This window comes from Neofelis nebulosa, chromosome 4, assembly GCF_028018385.1.
Source record: "Neofelis nebulosa isolate mNeoNeb1 chromosome 4, mNeoNeb1.pri, whole genome shotgun sequence".
NCBI lineage: Eukaryota > Metazoa > Chordata > Mammalia > Carnivora > Felidae > Neofelis > Neofelis nebulosa.
In genome coordinates, this window is record NC_080785.1 from 39,798,273 (window position 1) to 39,824,948 (window position 26,676).

Here is a 26,676-nt window from a genome sequence, read left to right on the forward strand (position 1 = left end):
ATTTAAGCACAAAATTCTTTCCTACCGAAAAGTGAAAAAAATTTTACTGTGCATTGGTTTACAAGGTCCTAACCATATGTTACTTAAAAATGAAGATATAGAGTAGCTTCATGGTTCACCTGTAATTATCTGTTGCATCTTTATAACAGCATTTTGCCCTCTGTTTCTTTGCATGCTCAACTATTTGATCTTTCTATTCTCATCTCAATGGTTATATATGCTCTTTATTTCTAGAACTATGGGACACAAAAACCGGTATGTCAAAGTTCCCCGGGGTCACATCTGGGTTGAAGGTGATCATCATGGACACAGTTTTGACAGTAATTCTTTTGGGCCGGTAAGTCATTTGTCGCATGATGTAATTGGATGTCACATGTAGGAACAAAATTATGTCAGGTAGATTGTTCAGGTAATCCAAGCACGACTGATCATGAATTTCACAGTGGAGCAGTTTATATTTGGACAATTCCTTTTAAATATTATATAGATAATATAAGCCGTCAAGGTGTGTGTGTGTGTGTGTGTGTGTGTGTGTGTGTGTGTGTTTGCACGCGCGCGCGTTTCATAGTAAAGAAATTAGACCCTTCAGTAAAGTACCAAAGATAGTTTCAGTTGGCTGACTAGTCCCAGTAGAAAGGTCTGGTTTTTTTCTCCACAGAAATGCTCTTTGTCTTATGTTTTCAGTTAGTGCTTAACAGATAAAATGTGTAAAAGACCTATAAGCATCAATTTTCTAAATTGTTTGTTAAAAATGCAAGTATAATGGAAATCATATCGATTAGTACCATTTTTTTGCCCACATTTATTTTGTAGAAGAAATGCAGACATTCCTTATGCCATGTTTATAGTCTATGAAATATACGTCTAAACTGATATTTTGTAATTTTTTTCATTTTGAATGCATATAGAAATTCTCTGAACTCCTGAAACCACTAAAGTGAAGAATATTTTAGTTAATAGAAATTAAACCTGATTTCTAGTACCTACGTCTACTTAAAAACTTGGATCTTTAGCCAATTAGATTCTCCTACCACTGGGCATATCTATACTTGTTATGTATGTATAAATTAATTTTGAGCACCTTCAGATATGTTTGCAAAGAACATTATCCACATTCTTTTGTGTAAAACTAAGTGTTGGACATCTCTATAAAATAATTTTCATGACATATTATGAGAGATTACTATTATTGTCACTGGAGGAACAGCTACTTTGACTTACCTTTGGCCAAAAGTACAGTAAGAAGTGAAAGAAAACTTATATGAGACCACTCCTATGTCTTTTGAGAGGAGGGGTTTCAGTGATGATAATAAAATCTTCTAAGGTCTTTTTTGCTTTTGAAGAGTAATTATTACAAAAATGCAATTTAATCTTCTTAGGGTATATCAAAGATGGAATGAACAGATTGGAAATGTGACCTACAGGTCACTTAATAGTGTCATAGAAGTGACTGTTATGAAGAAATTTAGTAGCAACTTGAAGGCAAAAAGAAATAATCTAAAAGCAGTTTTATTTCTCTCTCATCAATCAGTTTAAATCTATTTAGTGCATCATGTTGTTGGCCAAATCCACATTAAAATTTTGGTTAACTTTAGTTTGGGTTTTAACTCATTGGGATAGTGACTCTGAAATCAAGTGTTAAAATTATTGTGTTTTGTTATCAGATGTGGGGGGTGTGTGAATAATAAAGTACTAATATGTGAGATTGGTTTGTTTTTCCTTTATAAATAAATAAAGCCAGTGCAATATTGCTTATATAATTAATATAATCATCAATCAGTTTATTCTACATGCTTTCTTATTTTGGAGAGGAAAAGATAGAGTTGACAGCCAGAATACAGAAAATTGCATGTAACCCTCGGTGTTTTTTACCAGTAATAAGAATCAGAGGCCCCAAACCATTTTGAAATTTAGTGGTTGTTTTCTTCCCTTCTTAATTGTTATTAACAAACAAGCAGAGAGGCCCTTAGTCCATGGGGTAGGCTAAGCTATTAATGTCCATTCACTTAATTAGTTTTGTTTTTATTTGTCAAAATTAGGTGAAGAACCTTTATAGGATGAAGGAAAACATTTGTCATATCACTTATAAAGCTAATTGTATTTGATGAGTTATAGTAAACATTTTTTTTTTACTTTGACAATAAACTCTCCTGTTTTGTGTTCCAATAGCATTTATAATTAGGAGGAATTATTAATATTGATGCCCCCAAGCACATTTTAAAAGGACAATAGGGGAAAAATGTAAAATAAAACCCTGCAATTCTTATTTAAAGCTAAACTGTGATATTGGAGTATAGAATTTTCTGACTGCATTTTTGATTAATGAATGCTTATTGGAATATTTTGGTAATTATTTTAAAGTTTTTATAATTCTAAAAAATAAAAAGCAAGGTTTTGTAATTCTAAAAAACTGAAATAATCTTGAATTTTAAAATTCATATACACTTGAAAATTACTATATTTTTCCAATAATTCTAAGTTCCATTTTTTGGCTTATCAATCAGCATACTTGGAGGTTGTATGTGTAAGGTCAGTAAGCTCCAGGTTTTATGGATGGTTGATTCATTTCTCTTGGAAGTAGGGATTGTACTTTTTCTTAATGTAAACAATCTATCTTTAGGCAGTCAGGATTGTTTCTAAGATGCTTATCTTGACTTGGTGAAAACTGATTGAAGCTTTTACCCTTCATTTGCCTTCCAAATAATTTCAGAAACGTATCCAAATCATTTTACATACTTTAACTCTTTGAATAGTAATGACACTTTATAATAGACTCTCCCTTGCTTATTTTAAAATATGGCCTATTAGTGATCATAATGGAGCTGACTTTTTCTATATTCAAGTAGACTTTTGATTGAAATCGAAAGAAGAATAAGAAAGAATGTCTCATTCTGTTGTTTTTCTAGTTTGTTTTCTTATTTCTTCTTGCTATTTTAATTTGCTTTACTGATTTGTTTTATTGCACTCTATGTAGGTTCAAGAGGGAATGAAATAGTTATGAGTAAAAGATGAATAATAGATTAGGAATATAAAGATAGCAATATTGACATAGCAATAGAATACATACAGCAGAACAAGATCCAACAGCTGTACTTTTAAATTATAGAGAATGATTTATGGAAAGAAACTAGTAAACTCTCTTATGAACGTAGATGGTATGTTATAAAACAGAAAATTAGATAATTTTGGTTATGGACCTTATCAATCAGTTAACTTGTACTGGTCTACATTTCATCATGTATAAAGGGAAGAATTTTTTCTTCTCTGAATCTATCTTAAATAAATAAATAAATAATAAAATGAGTACATATTTTATCAATGAGTGATAAAATCTATGTAATTGTACTCCTATGATATATATAATCAAAATATATATCATCAAAATTTTAATGAACATCCTCAGCAACCTAAAATAGGAGTATAATTAAATAAAGTATGATTCATTCAGAGGTTTAAATATTATGCAGTCATTAAAAATTGTATTTGTGACATAACATGGCATTATGTTCATGATACTGTTTTAAGTAAAAAAATAAAGACTGGAATATACAATATCAGGTTATCTCTAGTTGCTATGGTTATAGTTGATTCTTTTTCATACCTTTATATTTCTTTTTATTTTAAAAAATTTGCAACAATTTTTATTATCTTTATAATTAGAAACAAAGCTAATTCTTTAAAAAGTAAGATAAAGGTGTTTAAATGACTTCTGAGTTTCATTTTGACTGTAAGTTCTATAAATATGTTTTATGGTTCTGTGGCCAGAGAGAAAAATATCACAGATGTCATTGGTAGGAAATGTTTCAATTATGAAAAATATCTCTGTGGAATATTTTCATGGTAAACATCTTGAATATATCATTATAACACAATGATAGAAAATGTCCTGGGGAACCTGGGTGGCTGAGTTGATTAGGTGTCCAACTCTTGATACTGGTTCAGGTCAAGGCCTCATGGTTCCTGAGATCAAGTACCTGGTCTGGCCCTGTGCTGACAGAACAGAGCCTGCTTGAGATTCTCTCTCTCCCTCTCATCTGCCCATCCGCTGCTTACTCACACACACACTCTCTCTCTCTCTCTCTCTCATCCACTCAAATTAAGTAAATAAACATTTTTTAAAAAAAAAGAAAGAAAAAAGAAAATGTCCTATCTTCTCATAATATGAATTCACCAATGTATGACTATACTTAGGTTTCTAGTGTAATAGCTTTTGTAATTTTTTTAAAAATTATGATAATTATCTAGAAGTGTTTTTCAGTGTATGTTACTACTTTATCTTACTAGATTATATATTAAAGATATATGATGATTGCTGAGAACATTTGATAACCTCTTATCTTACCAATTCTTTTGTTCTCTGAAATTAGTCTTTCCCTTTACCATCCCTACTTCCATGTAAATGACATTGAGACGTTTTCTCCTGTAGCCATGGTGTTCTTTGCTAGCACTCAAAAGTAACTGATTATAATAAATACTGATGAATTTTCTGCTTGCCTCAAAATTAAAGTGCATTAAAAATCAAGTTTTGTATTTGTATGTATGCATCCATTTTCAAATAATAAATTTTAGTTATTTCAGATTAGCAGACTTTTCATCAGTTAAAAATGTATATAGCATTTCATTCTTTCATTTATCATATTCATTTCAGTACTTAAATTTGAGATATTCTCATAGCTATTCATTCTTTGTGGTAAAAACACAAATAAGGATCTTTCCATGGCTTCCATTTAGCTCATATATTTTCTCTCTTTGAAGTTTTTCTTTTATTCTATCTAGCACTAAGTCATGAGCCACTGAAATCCTCTCACTGTTTGCTATGTAGTGATTTGTTGTAAAGAATATATGTTATAATTCTAGGCACTTAGTGTCTAAATCAAGTAATTCATTTTTACTTCATTGATCAAAGAATATTAGAAAAAGAACTTTTGACTTAAACATTTCAGGGCAAAGATAACCTTTCCAAGAATGTATAAAAGTGTTTTGATTTTTAGGTATGTGATCATAGTGTCACCTTGTGAACAATTTGGGTGCAGGAAGCATGAAGCAGAACTGAACAATTTGAATATAGAAACTATGCATGATATACTGCTTTTATCTGAGAGTGGAAACTGCAAGGTATACTAAATATAAATTCTTTTTAGTTCCAAGTCATTTGGAAAATAGCTAACCTAATCACTTATTTCATGGGTGCCTAATTAAATAAAATATTAGGCCCCTAGAATGTTTTCTTGAAGGAAATATACCTTGAAGGAAATCACGGTTGTAGAATAAATGAGTAGTAGAAATATTACTTATTAATTAAATGAGCTGATTGTCTATAAGTGACGATATATAAGCAAGCACTGAAGTTGAAGATTAAAATGCCATAGAATTCAAAAGAGAACCTAGTGAAGTTCAAAAAGTTTTTTGCTTTTTAAAAAAACTAGTGAGGGGGCCTCTGGGTGGCTCAGTTATCTTGAGCTTCCGACGTCAGCTCAGGTCATGATCTCATGGTCCTTGAGTTTGAGCCCCACGTGGGGCTCTGTGCTGACAGTTCAGAGCCTGCAGCCTGCTTCAGATTCTTGGTCTCCCTCTCCCTCTGCCCCTCCTCCACTCATTCTCTCTTTGTCTCTCTGTCTCTCTTTTTCAAAAATGAATAAATGTTAAATTTTTTTTAAAAACTAGTGAAAAATAAAGGAAAAGAGCAAAGTTTATGTTTTATATCATACAAGCCTTTTGTTTATGTCTTCAGGGCACATTTTGAGCGTCTACTATTTGTCTAGATTGATTCTGACCTGGACTCTGATAGGTGGAATGGGTCAGGAGACATGAGGATTGTATTAACTACAGAGAGGTTGCTAGATTAGCTAATACATGTGGGAAATGAACATTTTAATAGGTTTACTACTAGTCATGCCTGTTTTGAAGTTTTCCCCTATATTACACATTTTTGGTAAAAGAGAAATACAGCATGTGATTAGGCAATAAAACAAGATTGTTGGAAATGCAAGAAGACTGAAAGAAAGCTAATGGGTGGGCAGTCTTTACATTTTTGAGACCACAGGACAAAGAGAGGAATTGAAATGGAGTTTTGGGAGATATTTAAAACATTCAGAGATTTTAAGGACAGAGATTCAAGTCCTAGATAATGAAGAGTGCATTGAATTTGTGGGTCTTCCCAAACCTTTGTTTCTGTCATCAGAGATGCACTGATGCTTGGGAGGAGCAGGGATGAGGGTCAAGAGATACCACAATCACTGAATTACAATTCCTATTTCAAGGAAGGACAACCTAGACGGGAGGCAGATAATCAATCAGGCATCCACAACACAGCCTAAGAGGTACTCTCAGTGGGGGTGTGACAGGGTCTCTTAGAGGAGCAGACTTTTATATACTAAAAACCCATAAGAAAGAAACTGGAAAACTTCCTAGGAGAATTTGGTAGAACAGAGTGTTCTGAAATCTGTGAAAATAATAACTATTTGGTAAAATCTTGTATTGCATAAAACACTTTAGATGCTGCATGTTTTGTGAATGAAGTGGTTTATGCCTTGAGTGCTTAATTGGTTTCAGCTGCATTGAAAACACTCTGCTAATACAATACAGAATAATCTTGTGGACTTATGATGAGAATGAATTGACATTTCATTTTATTTATTGTTGAAGTGTAGCATTTTCCTTGTATAAGTTCTCTTGAACAGCTAGGGTAACTTTTATTTAAGACCAGCCATTTTCAAATAAAGAAGAAGGTCATTAGAGTGTGCTGACAGGATCCAAATAAAGTGTTCTATTCACACTTTCTTTAAAACATGTTGCTCAGACTGTAATTGGTGATCTTTTCTTGTTTTCTTGTAGTGCATGCTTTTTTTCATTAAAAAATTTTGTTAGGAACTAAAATAATCTATATTTTATAGGAAAATAATGGTAGCAACAGTCCTATGGTTCTTAAAATCATAAAACTGTACCTTGGTGTTTCTCACAGTTCCCTTAAACAGTGCTGGAACCGAATAACTTCACGTTTTACTTAGGTGTAATTTTCATTTGGCTGATGTAGACAAAGACATGCATTTCATAAAAAGTCCAAAACCAAGGAAAATAAATGCCAGCGTAATTAAAATATCTGTATAATGAAAGATGGCTAACAGTATGGAAAGAGCCCATTCTCTGGAACAATATTAGAAACCGAGAAATACTATGCAAAAAAAAAAAGGAAACAAAAGTCCGTTGGGATTAACATTGCTTTTAGTTAGATTTGTTACCGTACAGTTAAGACATCAGAAAAAAATGATTTTAAAAAGAGAGTATGGAAGGATGATGTCAACTAAAGATCTTTGGGATGTAAATAATATCATCTCCCCACACACCCCACTGAAAACAGAGACAATCTGAGCTTCCATTTCTACCAAATCAAATTTTGCTTTCTGTCTTAATTATTCTGCTAGTGTAGAAATCATTTTCCACATGACTTCATCTTCAGATATGAGAAATGTCAGCAGAATTGTCATTAGACTTCATTGCTATGGCAGATACCATTCCTTTGGGCTGTTTAGTTACAGAATTAAGCATGTTCATTTTATTAGAAATGTATATTTACTGACAGTGGGGTCAGGAGCCAAGATTTGGCAAAATACATGCAGTGTTATTAATTTAGCAATTTTATAAGCACTTAGAATTTTTTTAAGTGGAATTGAAACCTTTGTCTTATTGTTTATAAGACATAATTGGTGTCTGTCTACATAACTGGCATCTACCCAGAAAGTAAAATGGGAAATAGGAGGGGTCCAGAAGAGAAGAAAAATCTGCTGTTGCCTAGTCTAGATAACAAAAGGAGAAAAAAATCTGCTATTAAATATACTGTGATTCAAGGCTTGAGATTGAATTTCCTCATTTAAATGGATATCTACTTATAAAATATTTATTGGGTAATTTTTTGTTCTCCACTTCTCTAAATATGCAAACAACAAACTATGTAAATGACTTTGTCTTTTGACTGAGCTTCTGGGAGGTAACTTTCTTTGGAAATTTTACATTTCCCTGAAGCTTGTAAGATAATCTTAAAAATGACTTTGCTTGTGTCAGCATCTTATTAGTTATATTTATCGAAATGACTTGAAAGAGAATTAAAAGATCAGTTTGATTGTCAGTGACTTGAGTGGTTTTTTTTTCCCCCCGGTGTAATAGAACCATGTATGGAGCCTATAATCAATCACGGTAACCACAGTTTTAGATACTATTCATAGCAAGACCCATATGGGTTTGTGGTATATTAAAATTTATCTAACTTTGGTGACTTACAAAAAATGCAGTTCTTTGATACAGTGGTAGGAATCATAGCCATGAGGCATGTTCTATTGATGGGGCCTTGGAGGCCCCATGGCTTTTGCACTATCAGTAAGTGATTCCTGATCCAGTGACTCCCCGATATTTCTGCTCCAACCCATCCTGTCACTAAGAATTTTTCTGAAAACTCTGATCACATCATGCCACTTCTTAAAGCAGTATAATCAGCCTATAGCATCTAGCATAATTAATGAAGAAATGTTAGAAGCCTTCCCTTTTAAATTAGAAAGAAGGCAAGAAGGTCCACTCTCACCACTTCTATTAAATGTTGTGCTAAAGGTCACTATCAGTACAGGTTAAGGTAAGAAAAAGAAATAAAAGATGTTGAGATTGGAGGGGCGCCTGGATGGCTCAGTTGGTTAAGCATCCAACTCTTGGTTTCGGCTCAGTTCATGATCTCATGGTTCATGGGTTCAGGCCCCACATCAGGCTCTGTGCTGACGACACGGAGCCTGCTTGGGATTCTGTCTCCCTCTCTCTCTGCCCCTCCCCTGCTCACTCTCTCTCTCTCTCAAAAAAAAATAAACATTAAAAAAATTTTTAAATAATAAAAAAAAGATGTTGAGATTGGAAAGGAAGATTCTTAACTCTCTCCCCCCCTTAAGTAATGTATGTTATTATCTACTTAGAAAACTCAAGAAGAATCTGCAGACTTATTAAGACAGTCTTGTAAGTTTACTAGCATAAGAGCTGTCATGTACAATCATCAACCATGTATAGACTTTATTAACAAATAAGAAACACACCCTTAAAGAATTTGCCATTTAAAATAGTGATAAAGAAGTCAGGACAATGGCTCCTGGGAGGCTTAGGTGGTTAAGTCTGTGACTCTTAATTTTGGCTCAGGTCATGATCTCAGTCTGTGAGTTCAAGCCCCATGTGAAGTTCTGTGCTGATAGTGCTGAGTCAGCTTCGGATTTGCTGTCTCTCCTCTCTCTGCACCTCCCCTGCTGTGTGCACATGCACACATACTCTATTTCTCTCTCAAAAATCAATAAACATTGGGGCGCCTGGGTGGCTCAGTCGGTTGGGCGTCCGACTTTGGCTCAGGTCATGATCTCACGGTTCGTGGGTTCGAGCCCCGCGTCCGGCTCTGTGCTGACAGCTCGGAGCCTGGAGCCTGTTTCGGATTCTGTGTCTCCTTCTCTCTGTGACCCTCCCCCGTTCATGCTCTGTCTCTCTCTGTCTCAAAAATAAATAAACGTTAAAAAAAAAAATTAAAAAAAAAATCAATAAACATTAAAAACACTGAAAAAAGAATTCAGAATAGTGGTTTCTTCTGGAGAGGAGGGAGTGAATGTGATTGGGGAGGGTTGAACAGGGATACCAAATTACTGGTATTGTCTTATATCTTTAGCAGGGGGTGAGTATATAGGTGTTCGTGATATTATACTTTATGCCTTTTATGTCTGAAATATAGTATATTTTTAATAACTACATAAACAAAAATATTAAAAGTTGGTGTCAGTGGCCACACGTCACATGGCAGTTTCCCCCTAACATCTGCAGGGTCTAAGTCACCGAAGTTCACATACAATGTGTCTAAATACTTGACAGCTATAAATCAAACTAACAAACTGCTAAATGGAATATATTCCTTTGTCTTAACTTGATAAATATACCTTCATATGGCTAAAACCAGAAAATGTAACAAGGATGGTTGAATTATTATTACTATTCTGAATATTCTGCTGAAAGACCTGTGATGTTTGGAATAGTGATATAATAAAAATACATATATTTCAAAAATTATTATATGTTTTCCATATAATTTTTCTGTTCTCCATTTTAGCAAGATCATTATGCTGTTATAGTACAGATTTTCGCATAATTTGCATTGTATTATTAATAGTTACAAAAAAGAGTAAAATAATATTTAATCGCATTTATAGTGACAAAAGTATGAATATATGTTTATCAAAATGTAAGTGAAAGTAAATATAAACAATTAAAAAGTAACTTTTTTTGAATTTTCCCAAAAACTTTTTTTGAAAAATATCAAAAGTCCATTTTAAAATCAAAAGGCAAGATAAAATGACTACTAACAAACATAAAAATATCAAAGTGATTTGAATAAAACTGAAATTCTTAATTTTTAAAAAATCAATTAAATTTTTATTATATTTTGTTAAAAAATAAATCTACTTACAGGATGAGGGTTTAATTTCTATATAGTTGTCCATGTAAAAGTCAGTATTACACTTTATGCATGTTATATCCTTAACTACATACATACATACAATTTAAGAGGCACCTAAATCCATTAAAATTTTTGGACAGGAGGTTAATAAATAAGCAGAGGCATGTTAGCAAGACTGATTTGGGAAAATTATGAATGGAAACTTAGATTGCAAACAGGCTCTTGGTAGAGAATACAATTACTTGATGATAGTATCGGTTAAAGTGGGAGATGATTAGTCCCTAGACCATGGTGGCAGTAATAAAAATAGGAAGAAGTGGATTGATTTGAGAGTCCTTAGGAACCAAGAACTGATTGGACGTGTGTTAGATTCTGCAGCCGGGAATTAATAATGCACCATATCTGTTAGAGAAGTTTACCAGCTGAAATACTGAACTGCCTTCATGTTCACCTATGATCAAATTTTGAGGGATCAAACCTCAAAATTAAGTTACATTAAATTATAACAATATATAATTTTAATAAATTAAAAAATAACAACATAGCAAATATACATCTGTGGTTACTTTTACGTGGAAGACCAAAAGATGGAAGTGACAGTGTGATGTCTCCAAGCTCCTTTAGTTTGCAAAGTACTTGGAGAGATACTTCATTGAGCAGTCTTGGCTACCTAATGAGAATTGTAGTGCCTTATCATGATGACACTTGCTGTCCCAATCGTGGGAAGGATAATCGAGTCATGCTCATGATTCATTTAAACATACAGGCAAGTATTATTCCATCAAAATTCTGTCCCCTTATACTGAGCATCCATGCCAGCCGATGCACTACCTACCCATTTCACAGGGCTTTCTGCTCTTTTTCTCAAGTGTTCACGTATTTCAACGGGTGAAGGCGATTCCTAGAATGTAGAGGCTAGTGAGAAGGAAATGTATTTTGTAAAAGTAAGCATTTTGATTGTTGAGCTGGCCAACAGAGAAGCAGGTTTAAAAAAAAAAAAAAATCCTTTCCAGGGCACTTGGGTGGCTCCTTTGGTTAAGCATCTGACTCTTGGTTTTGGCTCAGGTCATGATCTCATAGTTTGTGGGACCAAGCCCCATCTCAGGCTCTGAGCTCAGTCTTGAATCTGCTTGGGATGCTGTCTCTCCCTTTCTCTTTGCAGCTCCCCCGCTCATTCAAAATAAAGGCCCTAGGGCCTGTGCTTGCTCTCTCAAAATAAATAAGTAAAAAGTAAACATTAAAAAAAAGAAGATATCTTTAACAAATTTCCTGTCCAGGGGCACCTGGGTGGCTCAGTCAGTCAAGCGTCCGACTTTGGCTCAGGTCCTGATCTCCTGGTTTGTGAGTTCAAGCCCCAGGTGGGGCTCTGTGTTGACAGCTTGGAGCCTGAAGCTTGGTTTGGATTCTGTATCTCCCTGTCTCTGCCCCTCCCCTGCTCATGCTCTGTCTCTCTCTCTCTCTCTCTCAAAAATAAATAAATATTAAAAAAAAAATCCTGTCCATTATTGTTATTCTGACTTCGGTTCAGGCCATGATCTCAAGGTTCATGAGTTTGAGACCTGCATCGGGCTCTGTGCTGACAGCTCAGAACCTGGAATCTGCTTCGGATTCTGTGTCTCCTTCGCTCTCTGCCCCTCCCCCACTCGTTCATTTTCTCTTTCTCTTTCTCTCAAATATAAATATTAAAAAAATTAGTAAAAAAATTTGGAAGTATTTTTAAAAAGAGAAATCATTAATTTTGCTGATGGAATGATGTAGAACGTTCACACTAATTTCAATTTACATTAAATTAATTAATTAATTAACAGTATTAAAATAAATATGTTGGTATTGTGAAAGGGGAAATTATAAGTCCTCATTGAATTGTGGAATCTTGTGCTTAGTTTGTTTATACTAAACCTTATTTCCATAACAATAATAATTATTAATTAGAATCTACTTTAGACTAACAACCACATTAGGCCAAAGTTTGACACATAGACTTCCATGACTTTACTTATAATTAAAGAGTTGTAACCAAACCATTTTCAGAGCTACTTAAATATCTCTTATTGTGAACTGTATTTGCCTATTCCCTACAGAGTCTTTAAACTCCATCTACTGGGAAGCTACAGGCAAATGAAAGATCCCTAAGTCTTAAATGAGCCATGATTCTATTTAGGTTGTTCATAGAAATTATTACATTTACAAAAATACTAATGAGATTATATATTATGTCATTTCTTCAGATCATTATGGAATTGTGTAGATTCTTGTCAAGGAAAAATTCTAATCTTAAAATGGTTTATTCAGAGGCTTTTAAAACAAACTTAATTGTGTGCTTCTTCTGACATTGAAAACAAACCAAAAACACCCCCAAAATAAAAACAGGTATTTGCTCAGTCTTCCAGACAAAGAAAAAATAAGTACTGATTTGGGAATGGTAATGCCATTAAATGAATTAATTCTTTGCTTCTAAAGGCCTGGTTTCACTGAGCTGCTACTTCTAGATTTAATATATTACACTGAACTGACTGCACACTAATAGTACAAAATGGGCAAGGCCATTTAAAAGGTCATTCATCAAAGTGCATGGTATTTAAATAACCTTTTTTGCCCAGATGGACATTGCTGGTTAAACTGCAATATCTTTTCAAATAGTAGGACACTGTTGAGTCACACAAGTATACTTTATAAGAGCTTTAAATAAATTTTCAAGAGCAAGTTCTTGTTTGATTTTTTATACTCACATAATACTTCTCTGTATTTGAATTTGAAAAAAAAAATCCCCATGCTTTAGCTGCAATATTTTTCCCCTTAGATGAATCTACTATTTGATTGCAGGAAATTTTCTTGATAGCCTTATATATTTCATATAACAATATTATGTTAATGTGAAATTGTATTATTGGCCTCTCCACTCTATCATTAACCCTGTCTCACTCCTCATTCTTTTGGAGTTTATTATCTGTGGTCTTTTGTTTTGTTTTGTTTTTTTAATTGCACCAAAGGAAATTTGGTATTTAGTTTTAAGAAAGATTGTGAATAAGATATCCTTTTATGGAAGGGGTTTAAATAGGGGATAGGCCTGTGTATGAGGACATTACCCTGAATTGATATATTATTATCATTTAGATTTAGTAATATGGCCCTCTTTATAAAATTATTTTCTATACTCTTTGTTTTTAATCCCTAAAAGTGTCCAATATGGCCATAGGGACTATTACCATGATCCTTTGATGAATGTGTCTGTTCAAATGTGCTTTTCTATAACCTCAGTCCAGTTTAAAAATAAACCAGCCAAAAGCATCATGAATCATGCAAAGCAGAATCATTTTCAAATACATGAAAAATATGCTCTGTATTTTTTTCTTCGTGCTTAATTGTAAGTAAACTGGGCCTAGAGTAAATTATGTCTTTATAGCTCATCATACATTCCATGTTCCCAGCCCTTGATTTCTCTTACTCCACAATATAATATAGGGCCTCCTTCTACCCTAGGAGGCTGATCTCTTCTGCTGTGAAAATTCTGTTCCTCTTTCCTTCCCTCGAAGAAATCTAACACCTTCACAGAGCAAGTTACTTTTAACTTTTTACAAATGTAGCTTGAACCTTTCTCTCCTCCACTCAGCATCACCATAAAATCAAAAAATAAAAATAAAAATAAATAAATAAAACAGAAGATAGCCAGTGGGCACAAGGAATTATTTATGCAGTGACACTCCCTCAAAGTACCACAAAGTCCCCTCGCTTGTCTCTGAAGGCAATGGTGAATAGGGCTTTAAGAGTGTTTTGATCCATGAGCGCTAAAGCCTCACCCTGACCAAATGCTTCTCTCTACCACCTAAAGGCCTTCTGAAGCTATGGAAAAGCCTAATCCCATGGCCATGGCTCTGGACAGCTTCCCAGTTTGAACCAGAGGAGAGGGGATAATCTGATCTATGGCTCTCAATCTGTAGGGCCATTATGGGTTACGTGCCAATCTGGAACCAATTAACTGTGACCAGTTGACCAAGATCTAGATGAAAAAAGACTGTAATTGGCCTAGCTTGAGTCAGGTGTGCACCCTAGAGCAATTATTGTCAAGGGCAGGAGCGCTAAGGTAACTAATTTGAATCAGATATCTACCTCTAGACCAACTAGTGTGGCTAGGGGTTATGGGTATATAAAAATATGGCAGTTCCCTGAAAACCTATTTTGCTCTTACTGAAATAGAGGAATTATTGTTCCCAGCTTCTGCATGGTGCTGGGCAGACCAAAGAATAGACCACACTATCATATAATAGAAAGTAGAAAGCATAAATGTCGTAACAGAGACAGACATAAAATACTCTGAAGTTCATAGAAGTGGTTATTTCCAGCAGGAAATAATTGGAAAGGCTTCCATGAGTTCAACTTTGAAGAAAAGATAGGATTTGGGCTTGTGGACAAGTATAAAGTCACTTTCCAGAGGTAGAAAGCAAATTAGCAGAAGCAGGGAGGTGGTGTGCTTAGTATGATAGAGAAAGACTGGATTCAATAGGCAGAAAGGGAGAGGCTAGGGCTTGAAGCTTCCTGGGTGGGGAGAAACACATACTGTATTTTAAAACATATCTTCTGGGAACCTCTGATTCCGAGCAAACTCCCTCAGGCGTATAGTTCCTCTTAAGAATATAACAGACACCACCTACTCCCCATCAGGTTTCTCTCAGGAATTTGACAGACAAAAGACCTGAGTAAAAATAAGTGGACCATAAAACATAAGACCTGCATGGAACAATGAATACTATGGAAATGAGCCAATCAAAAAGGAATGACTAAGCATTTAGAGTTACCTAGCCAATAAGGGTAGAACCTGAGAAGGAACAAGAGGGAAGGAAAGGGGCAGACCCAAACGCTATCGAACAAAATTCCTTGCCTCTAGTTGTGGGCATTCACTTCCAAATGCCCCCTTTCTGTAAAGAGAGCTTCCATACCATTCTTATTTTCTGATCTTATACTCTAAGAAACTTTTGCCTGCTTCTCATTTTATTCTGTGTTGTCCACCTCTTCACTCTTCAAAGCGGCAATACAATGAACCATGGACATTGAGGTAAAGAATCCTGCAACATTAGGACATGTAGTGGGTATTTAAGCAATCTTACCATTTGTAGTGGGTAATTTAAGCTGTGGAAAGGGCAAAGTCTGAAGCCATGACTAAGGGCCTTCAATGTCACCCAAAGCAGTCTGGACATTATCCTTTGGGCCATGAAGCACCCAGAAGGCATTTGAGCATGGTAGAGGAATGATTAGAGCAGCAAGTTAGGAGCAACATCTGGCAGTGTTGTGTAGAATGAGTTGAAGAATGAAGAAACACAAGGTAAAAAATCCTCAACCTATAGAATCCTGCAGTATATTCCACAGTAAACAGATCAAACTTCGGTGTACTTAGAAAACAACTTGGGTAACTTATTAAAAATGCAGATGGCTAGGCCTGCCACTTGATGATTTTGGTGAAATGGGACTTTGGGGGTTTCTTTTCTTTCTTTCTTTCTTTCTTTCTTTCTTTCTTTCTTTCTTTCTTTCTTTCTTTCTTTCTTTCTTTCTTTCTTTCTTCGTTTCTTTCTTAGCACCAGTAATCAGGTAGGTGTGGCAAAAGGACCACTCTGAGAAATGCTGATCTTGAGAAGTAATTTGGAGAATCCATTTAATGATTATTTGTGTCTCAAAGAGCCCTGGTTCACCCTTGCAACTTGCTGAGCTTTCTGAGTTCTGGAAGTCAGCTTTGGTCTTGGTATGATATATCTGAAGTCAGAGCCAAGCAGAATGTTGAAGGAATGAAGTCTCACTTTTCTCTAAAGTTTACGTGGGCTCTGTTTCATGTGGTGCTATCTCTGTGGGTAAGTCAAATAGAAATTTTACAGCATGACTCACCCGAAGAATAGCATTGAGTTCTGTGGTTACAGTGGGGGAGCAGTGCCAGAAAAGATTAATGTATTCTGTTTTAAGACTAAGTGTGATTATTTTATGTGGCTTCAAGATTCTGTTCTCTACTTGCAACCTATGCAAATTCAAATTCAGTGCAATTTAAATGACAAAGGATGATTTGGGCTGTTTAACACATGGGAGATTGGTATTAATCATCTGGTTTTTGGCAGTTTCCCCTCTGGAGAGGGGGAGGAGTGGTTAGTACTCCCAGGAGTACTTGCAGAGGAGAGGTGAATTAGTAGATTTTGTTTGGCTATTTTTTATTAAAAAATTATAGGTCTTTTTAAAAAATCTCCTTATGTCTCCTGAATTAGGAGCAATAATATGGTTATCCTGCACTGATAAATTCTGAGATCCAAATTTAGATTGATTTTGTGTGTGTTCCAGACAGTATTTTTTTTCTTAATTCTATCGTAAGTCATTCTTGTGTGCAATGTATGGCTCACTGTAATTTATCTAAGATTAAAAGCTACTAAAGTTCTGAAGCTGTGGTAAGATGTTTTTCATATGCTCTCCTTTTTCCTTTTCACCATTCTACCTTTCTTTCATAATTTTCTTTTGCAGCTCAGCTAGATGCTCGTCTTTGAAAAGATAATTCTTCCACTTGGCTCAGGGTTTGTCAGGGTTACCTTCATGTTGCCAAAACCAGTGATGGTTTCCACATACTCATCTTATTCAGCCTTTCAGCAGTATCCGATATGGTTGACCACTTCCTCTTTAAGCCATTTTGAGAATTTTTCTGTCCTTAGCTTCCTTGAACCTGTAAAACCAGCCATTGTTTCTAGGCCTCTTTTGCATTTCTATCCTTCTCTGCCAGGCCTCTAAATTTGGCACGCCCCTGAGCTCTGTCCTGAAATTCCATCTCTATTTAAAGCTCTCTGGCTAAGAAAATTGATTCCATGTCTTTAACTTTTTTAAATGTTTATTTATTTTTGAGAGAGAGACAGAGTGTGAGCCGGGGAGGGACAGAGAGAGAAGGAGACAAAGAATCCAAAGCAGGCTCAAGACTCTGAACTGTCAGCACAGAGCCTGATGTGGGGCTTGAACTCACCAACTGTGAGATCATGACCTGAGCTGTAGTCAGATGCTTAACTGACTGAATCACCCAGGCTTTCCTATCCCATGTCATTTTAAATGATGTTTTTATGCATGGTTGCTCAGATTTATATCTTTAGGTCCTATCACACTGGGATGTTCAAAAGCATCTCATTAAGGGGCGCCTGGGTGGCTCAGTCTGTTGAGCGACCGACTTCGGCTCAGGTCATGATCTCACGGTCTGTGAGTTCAAGCCTCAAGAAGTCGGGCTTTGTGCTGACAGCTGAGCCTGGAGCCTGCTTCAGATTGTGTTTCCCTCTCTCTCTGCCCCTCCCCCACTCATGCTCTGTCTCTCTCTCTCTCTCTCTCTCTCTCTCTCTCTGTCAAAAATAAACATTAAAACAATTTTTTTAAAGCATCTCATTAACTTGTCTAAAATGAAACACCCTGTTCCCTTTCTTCCCACCGCCATCTTATTTCCTCAGACTTGCCCCACTTAAGTAGATTGGCATCACCATCGACCCAGTTATACAAGCCAGGCAGTTGGGAGACATCTTTGATGTCTTACTTTGCAGCACTCCCAACTTCAGCCCACCATCAAAGCCTATTAGCTCTTCCACCATCAGATAATTCCAACTCATCTGCATTTCTGCTTCTCTAATTCAAGTCATATGGCATATCTCTCTGTAATAGCTTCCCCAACAGCCTACAAGGCTTTCCTTCTTAATTTTCTCAACTCCAATGTCTAGATCGTAGTTGGGGTCATCAGACCCTCAAACAGGTCCCTCTCCTACATAAACACTTCCGTGGCTTTCTGTTGCTATTAGAATGAAAAACCTCCCTACAAAGTTTTCTCTGACTCATTTGACTGTGGCCTTCAGGGGCCTCACACTATGTGGCCCCTGCATATCTCTCTATTCTTGAACCACTCTGGTCTTTTTTCGGTTCCTTGGGCATGCCAAGGTCTTTTGCACTAAATAACTCCTGTTTCTTGAATTCTCTTCCCTTAGGTTTTTGTATAGCTGGCCCCTTACTTTCCCTATTTCAGAGAAGATTTGTCTGTGTACCCAGTCTAAAATGGAACACACATATACACACAACCCTCTGCCATCACTATCACTACTGTGTTATTTTCTTCATAATTCTTATCACTATCTTACATTTTATTTATTTACTTTTTTTTTTTTTAATTTTAGCTCCTCCAGTTGAAATTCAACTTCATGAGATCAAAGACACTGTCTTTTGGGCTCATTACTATAGAACAGTGCCTGGTCTATAATAGTCACTTTATACATATTTTTTAGATGGATAAGTGAATTTTTGTTCTATAAATGAGCTTAGCTCTAATGTGTGTATGCATGTGCGTGTATGTGTATGTGTACACATAGTGGAATATAATTCAGCCATGAGAAAGAAGGTAATACTGCTATTTAGGACAATACGGATGGAAGTTGAGGGCATTATGCTAAGTGAAACAAGCCATACAGAGAAAGACAAATACTGCATGATATCACTTATATGTTAAATCTAAAAAGTCAAACTTCACAGAAACAGTAGAAAGTGGTTGCCAGGAAATGGGGTTTCGGGAAATAGGGAGATGTTGGTAAAAGATAAAGGGTACAGGGGCAGCTGGGTGGCTCAGTCCATTAAGCATCCAACTGTTGATTACAGCTCGGCTCATGACCTCAAAGTTTGTGAGATTGAGCCCTGCATGGGACTCTGTGCTGACAGCACAGAGCCTGCTTAGGATTCTCTTTCTCCCTCTCTCTTTGTCTCTCCCCAACTCTCTCTTTCTCTCTCAAAATAAATAAACATTAAAAAAAAAAAGGTAAAGGGCACAAACTATAACCTACAAGATGATTAAGTCCTGAGGATCTAGTGTAAAACAAGGTGACTATACTTGAATTTATATATAAAATATATATATTTATACATAAAATTTATATATAAAAATAATATGTAAGGTGATGGATATGTTAACTAACTAGATGGGAGGACTACTTTCATAGTGCATATGTATATGAAATCATCACAATGTATACTTTAATTGTCTGACAATTGTATTTGTCAATTGTAACTCAATAAAGCTGGAAAAATTGAAAAAAAAAGAAAAGAGAGTGGAGAAAAAAAATAAAGCTAAATTAAGTTAAGTATTTGTCTAGAACACTCATGCTCTAAATTAACAATAGAAGAGCTGATCAGAGGAAAAACAAAACAGATAGTAACGATTCAATCACAAGCAGACAGGACAAGGAAAAACAGGGCCAAGGAAAGGATTTCTTTCAAGTGGCACACAGGGCTTTTGTAATAGGTCAGTAGACCAAGATTGACTGAAACCTGGAAGAAGGGCAGAGTAGAAATGGGCATGGTAGGAATCACTACCTCCCACTAACTTCCCCGTCTAGAGAATCAGTAGTAGGACTATAAGATATTGGTGCTACCAGTGTATCACTGAGTGGCTAAGAAGGCACAGGGTGACTTGAAATCTGGGAGTTAGCAAAATCTCCTAGGAAGGTAGAGAGGACAGAGCCAAAGCTCCTGATTGCATTCTGAAGCTCTCAACAGAATCCTGTGATCCACACTAAAATCTTATAGTGCCATTTTCCAAAGTTTAGGGTGCATCGAAAACACCTGGGAGTGCTTGTTTTAACAGATTTTCTGGCTTCCTTAAGATCCTGGTTTAGTAGGACTTGTGTGGGTTTTGGGAAGCTGCATTTTATCAAGTATTTTCCAAGTCAAACTCATGCCATTCTAATGCAAGTTCAGGCCATGCCTTGATAAACACTGGCTTATAGAAGCCCATTGTGTTATCTGTTCTCACATAGCATTTAAACAGAGTTCAGGACTATTGGGAAGGCTTGTGTGTGTGTGTGTGTGTGTGTGTGTGTGTGTGTGTAATTGTTGCTTATGTAGATATATCGTGGAACAACAGACACATCTCATTCTAAAGATTAGACATTCTCATTGTTATTACATGTAAGTGGACTCTGCCTTTTCTCTTTTTTTTGGTTGAGTTTTGTAAAATGTAATTAGTTTCAGATCATTTATAAATTATTTGAATTTAGAGAATCAGACTTTAAATTAGGAAATTAGAAGGGACAAATGGGAGGGTATTTTAATTAAATATGTATTTTCTCTTATTAGAAATTTTAATGGCCTCGCGTATAATTACTTCTACTAAACATAATTTTCCTGAATTCTAGGAGCAGAATTTCTACTATTTGGTATTTGTTTACGCAGTCCATGTATGACCAAGTAAAAACTGCAGAAAAAAACTATGCTGTAAAACTGGCAAAAATGATAGAACTGCCTAGAAAGAAACATTCTTGCCTGAGAAAAACTCAGAGCTTACTTTGCCTAGACAGTGTTAAAATAATTGTAGTCTTCCTTGCTCTTTTTTCCCCCCTCCCAGAAATGTTGGTCCTTTTTCAGGAGTTTCTCTTTGCATTCAGTTCAAGAACTGTTACAACTTGGCTATTTTCCAGAATAAGACATTGATTAGATTGTAGAAAGAGTAATGGGGATACGCTGGTTGATTCCAGGAAAATTATATGTGTAAAAAGCACCAAATACAGTGTTTAGTGAGATATTCTGTGCATTCCAATCACTCATTTAAAGATGGTGGCTGACTGTGTAAACAGAGCAGTGCCTGCCCTGAGCCACTTCATATATTCTACTGTTAGAGATTTTCTGAAGATAGAAATGTCCTAGTAATCTTTGTGTCTGCCCTCTATGCCCACACCAAAGCCTAACACTCAGAGGTTTAATGAATGTCTAGATTTGACCAGAGCAGGTAGGAATTCAGTATGCAATAATTGGGTGCTGTGATTTGATACCCCCTAGCCCCTGGGCCCACATTTGATGATCAAAATTATAACTAGATAACCTTCTAGGCTGCTGATAGACTTCGGGTGATTGATTTTGGTTCTTGAGGCCAAACTGGCTCGGAGACTTGTCTTGATGCAGCGTAGCTGCTGTTTTGCTGTAATTACTGAATCTACAAATTTCATGCCTCTTGTTTCAAACAGGAAAAAAAAAGGGCTGGGGGAATAAGAAAAACAAACAAATCTTTAGCCAAAATAATATACACCAGGTGTTCTTTTCCTCGGCTTGATTTAGTTAGTCTTGCTCATCCAATACCTCATGCTTGTCTCTGTCATTGAATTTTAAAGTTGGCTACACATTTTTTAACTCCCAAGAACTTTGTATTCAAAATAAAAAGAACTTCAGATGGAAACTTTTCAATTTGTGTCTCTTTGAGGGTCAGCTGCCTTTCACTAATTGCTCTCTTTTGTTGTTTTGGGTGTCGATTATTTGCATCTGAAGCCCTAACAACCGGTGGGGCATTCCTAGGGTGACGTGTGCCTTGAAGGAGCAGTGCTTGCAAGGGGCTGGGAAATGTCAGCCTCACAAACCTCAACAGGAGGATAATGAGTTCAGGCATTTCAGAAGCCAACCAGCTTCAGAGAATGGCACTCAAATGTGCTCGTGCTTATTTTTGAAATATGAGAGCTTGAGGCTCACCTACTAAAATAAAGAGCATTAGAGCAACAGCCTGGAGGAATCTGGATTGGTGGTTACTTTCACATGCAAGGGAATAAATAGCATCACCATTCAACTTGATCCAAATGAAATCTAGAGATGAGGGCAAAGAAAAGAAACTCAGGGACAGTTAAACTCCCAGAAACCTCTTTTTAAAAAAATGGTCAGTTTTTTTTTTTTCTGGTAATAATTATGTTCTCATTTCTCTCATCTCCTCCACATACCCATACATTGTTTTATTACTCATATATTTTATTTGTAAACCTGTTTTAGGGAGTGCTCTGTGGACTGAATTATGTCTTTCCATAATTCATATGTTGAAGCCTAAGCCTCCAATGTGGTTATTTTTGGAGTTAGGGCCTTTAGTAGGTGCGTAGGTTTAAATGAGATCATGAGAGTAGGGCCCTTATGAAAGGACTAGTGCCCTTTCAAGAAGAGGAAAAGACTCTAGAGCTCTCTGTGCCCTGTGAGGACTCAGCAAGAAGGGAGCCATCCGCAAGCCAGGAAGAGAGCTCTCATCAGAGACTGACCACCATGGCACCCTGGTCTCGAACTTCCAGCCTCCAGAACACTGAGAAAACAAATTTCTTTTGTTGAAGCCTCCCAGTCTATGGTGTTTTGTGAAGCCATCCTGAGTAGACTAATACACTCACATGGTAACAATTAGTTACCATATGAATAGGTTACTGGTTGAGGAAGTTGTGAATAAAAAGATCTACCTAAATAAAATTTCTTTTAGTCAGTAGTGTACACAGAAGTGTAATTTGTGTGTGTGTGTGTGTGTGTGTGTGTATGAAAATGTATCATTGGTTTAGTAGTTGGTAACTAGTGTGAGGTTCTATTTGTTCATTTTGGATTCTTTGAACATCTTGTGAAATACTGCCACGGCTGGAGTAAGGCAGAAGAGGCAGCTGCATGTATATGGTTTGATTTAGAGAACCTGAAACCTCCTAAGAACTGCTCAATAGATGTGAAATGCCCAAGATTTGAGATTCATCCCTTTAGGTCTCAGGCTTTGTGTCTCTAGGAAATGCTTGGTAAAATGTAAATATCCCTCAAAGAATAATAAATTAAAACTTTGCTATTATTTTTCTCAGCAAGGAGTAATCTTTCAGATTGGCAAATTGTTAATTAATTAATTAATTTTTGAGAGAGAGAAAGAGAGAGAGAGAAGGAGCACACGTGCATGCACACCCACCATGTGGGAGAGGGACAGAGAGAGAAGGGGAAGAGAGGATCCAAAGCAGACTCTATACTGATAATAGAGAGGCAGATGTAAGGCTTAAACCCAGGAATGATGGGATCATTACCTGAGCCACCCAGGTGCCCTGGCAAATTGTTATTTTAGAAAGAAGAGTTAAGACTCTGAGGGATAGGAGATTGGAATAGGGAGGGTGCACAGTGTGGTGACCCAACATGCCTCAGGGATGGGGAAGGGGGGGTGGGGAAGACACCTCATGGGAGAGCTTAGGTGGCAAAGGGAGAACTGACAGGCACTCAGCACCTGGAATATGCCAGGAGCAGGATGTACTCAGTGCTCTCTGCTCTGTGGCTCCATCTCCCTTTTCTCTGCCATCACCCTGTAATCTGAGTATTCTCAAACTGCTACCTCTGTGTTTTTTTTTAATCCTTGATCCCATCTCTTACAACCAAGTATCAGATACTTATGGGACCCTTGCCTTGTGCTTATCCCCAATCCCCATTTCCATTTCTGTGACTTAGGTTTCTTGGTGAAATTAATGGTTTCCATCTTCTCTCTACCCCAATGTGAACTTACCAAAAAAAAGAGTAACAGCAAGAGCTTCAAGTTCAAACCAAAACAACGAATGTAATAGATACTCATGGTAAGGATTTGTGATCAGGTTTTGCTTTTGAAAAAAAAAAAAAAGCAATTTTTAAACATGTCAATTATGTTCTTAAAATATTATCCAGAAGAATAAATAAACGTTAAAAAAAAAAAAAGAAACCACTAAAAAGGGGCGCCTGGGTGGCTCAGTCGGTTACGCCTCCGACTTCGGCTCGGGTCATGATCTCGCGGTCCGTGAGTTCGAGCCCCGCGTCGGGCTCTGTGCCGACAGCTCAGAGCCTGGAGCCTGTTTCCGATTCTGTGTCTCCCTCTCTCTCTGACCCTCCCCTGTTCATGCTGTCTCTCCCTGTCTCAAAAATAAATAAACGTTAAAAAAAAATATTATCCAGAGGTTAGAAATCATAGAAATCTCTTTGCTAGACAAAATCCTTGAATTAATTTTTCTCAGAGATATTTTGCCTTCTCTCTATCCCTTTACTTCCACAGCTCCCAATGTTTAGCTGTATCTTGACATACTTAGATGATTTTTGAAGTAATTCTGCTTTTTATTAATTTTAAAGCTATTTTTATTTTTAAAACATTTTTTGAGGAAGAGAGCACCAGCAGGCAAGAGGGACAGATGGAGAGAGAGAGAATCTTAAGCAGGTTGCAAGTTCAGCGTGGAGCCCAACATGGGGCTCAATCCCATAAACCTGGGATTACAACCTGAGCTGAAATCAACAGAGGCTCAACCAACTGAACCACCCAGGCTCCCCTGCTTTGTTTAATTTAATCCATACTTATGTGCACTGATGCCTACATACTCTTTGAAAAAAATTAATTTGAGAAATAAATGCAGGATTCTTAACATCCCTTGTTAAAAATGGAGCTGAAATCTGGTTAAACACTATAAATGGAAAGCTGTCTCAACTCTTAACCTGCTCAATTAATGAAAAGAGAAAAATACAGAAAAGTCTATATCTAAGACGACTCTTTTCTTTGGGTTCATCAATGCTGCCTGGCTGATTGTTTTTTGAAGGAGAGTGTCTTTTATGATTAAGTCACTTGTCAGATTTGCATTGATATGCAAAGTCTCATTTTATATCTCAAGAAGCTCCACCATCTGTTACTAACATTCTTGCAGCAGGAAGTTCGAGAGAATAGCATTTGTAAGGTAAAAATACACCAGCTAGAGCTACAGCTTCAAACAATTGTTCGTAATTAAGAAATAGAACTCAGAGTAAACGTTGATTGAATGTAGTTGATAAGAATGAAATGAAGGATAGCACTGAAGAGCTGAGACAGGATGTGAAGGACAGGAATTGTGTTTACATTTCTTTTTAGAAAAATTTCAGGAAAATCTCAGTCTTTTTTTTTAAATTGTGTTTAATGTTTATTTTTGAGAGAGAGACAGAGAGACAGAGACAGAGCATGAGCGGGGGAGGGGCAGAGAGAGGGACACACACATACAGAATCCAAGCAGGCTCCAGGCTCTGAGCTGGGCTCCAACTCACAAGCTGTGAGATCATGCCCGAGCCGAAGTTGGACACTTAACTGACTAAGCCTCCCAGGCGCCCCAGAAAAATCTCAGTCTTAATTCTTTAAAAGGATGGTTAAAATTTAGTGTTTGTTTGAATTTGTCTTTTCATTCATTTCAATTAATACTTATTGGTCCCAACAATGAGTGAAGAAGTGTGTGTGTGTGTGTGTGTGTGTGTGTGTGTGTGCACAAAGATATATGCACTTCCTGACACTCAAAAACCTCATATAAGTAATACAGAAATAGCTCAATTTTATTTTTAATGTGTAGATTTCAAATACTGAAGTAAAAACACATATGATAAATGTGAATGAAATAGTTAAATAATTGATAATGTTAGATAAATACCATGATAATAGATATTTAGATATTTAAAAATTTAGATAATTTAGAAAATATCCCTTGAATGAAACATAACCACTTAAAAAAATAGATGTAATCAGTACATCAAGGTACACAGATTTGTTAAATTTGAAGAAAAAAATAGTTAATCATAAAAAGACTTTAAAGTTAAAATGGTAGAATGGAGTTGATGGACAGTTCTTAGAATCCCAAAATTATGATTTGCAATTAGGCATATAGAGTAGGTAGATAATATTTAATTGGTTTATTGGCTTCAAAGTAAATCATGTTTATTTCATACCAAGGAGTATAATATGTGTGTATAATTACTCGCATAGGTAACGAGTTCAAAGATATTATTTGATGAAAAGATAGCTCAAAGGATGATTATGTCTAAAATAATTCACAGGAAAAGTGATAAATAATATGCACCTTATGCTCCTTGCTTGTGCTTTGAGAAAAACAACAGAAAATTTCAAAAGGGAACATGAGAGAGGCAGGCTTAGGACAGTGGTTAAAGAATTCTGCTAGGAGCTTTGGCTACAATTATTAAATGATGGTTTCGTCAAAACTTTGCAGTATGCATATATTCTGTTAATGGTAAACATTTCTCTTCATTCCTGTTAATATGTATTTCATGTTTGTGAGTCCTTGTGCATATTTGAACACGTGTATACATGCCATCTTATTGAGCCCATTTCTAACCTGTCAAGTTTTAGAAAAATAATCATTGAATTTTGGTATAGTCTTTACTATCATAAGTATAATACAGAACAATTAGAAACAGTTTTGAAACATTGAGACGATCTTTTAAATTGTTCGTTGTGTCCTAATAAAACGCGTTATGTTATGCCATATCCTAATATAACTAGTCCTAATGTAGTTATCAGTTTCTGAATCTGTGTTACATGTGGAAGAATGTATTATTGTCTCCACTGTTCACCTTCTTTCCTCGTAAGAGGATTATGCATTACTGCTTTTTTTCTGTAGTGGGTGAGAATACTTTAGTCCTTCCTGTGGGAACAGTGTACTAGTCCACCCCAATGA

The 26,676-nt window shown here is 36.1% G+C and overlaps 1 protein-coding gene across 8 annotated transcripts in view; it reads left to right on the forward strand.

Moving 5' to 3' along the window:
- The window catches only part of IMMP2L (inner mitochondrial membrane peptidase subunit 2), an 896,430-nt gene that overhangs the window by 682,400 nt on the left and 187,354 nt on the right, over positions 1-26,676 (forward strand). For all 8 annotated transcript variants that reach the window (XM_058724576.1, XM_058724575.1, XM_058724572.1 and 5 more), the window contains one exon: positions 235-337. In XM_058724576.1, the coding sequence (XP_058580559.1) occupies positions 235-337 (103 nt within the window). The remainder of the gene's footprint in view (positions 1-234; positions 338-26,676) is intronic.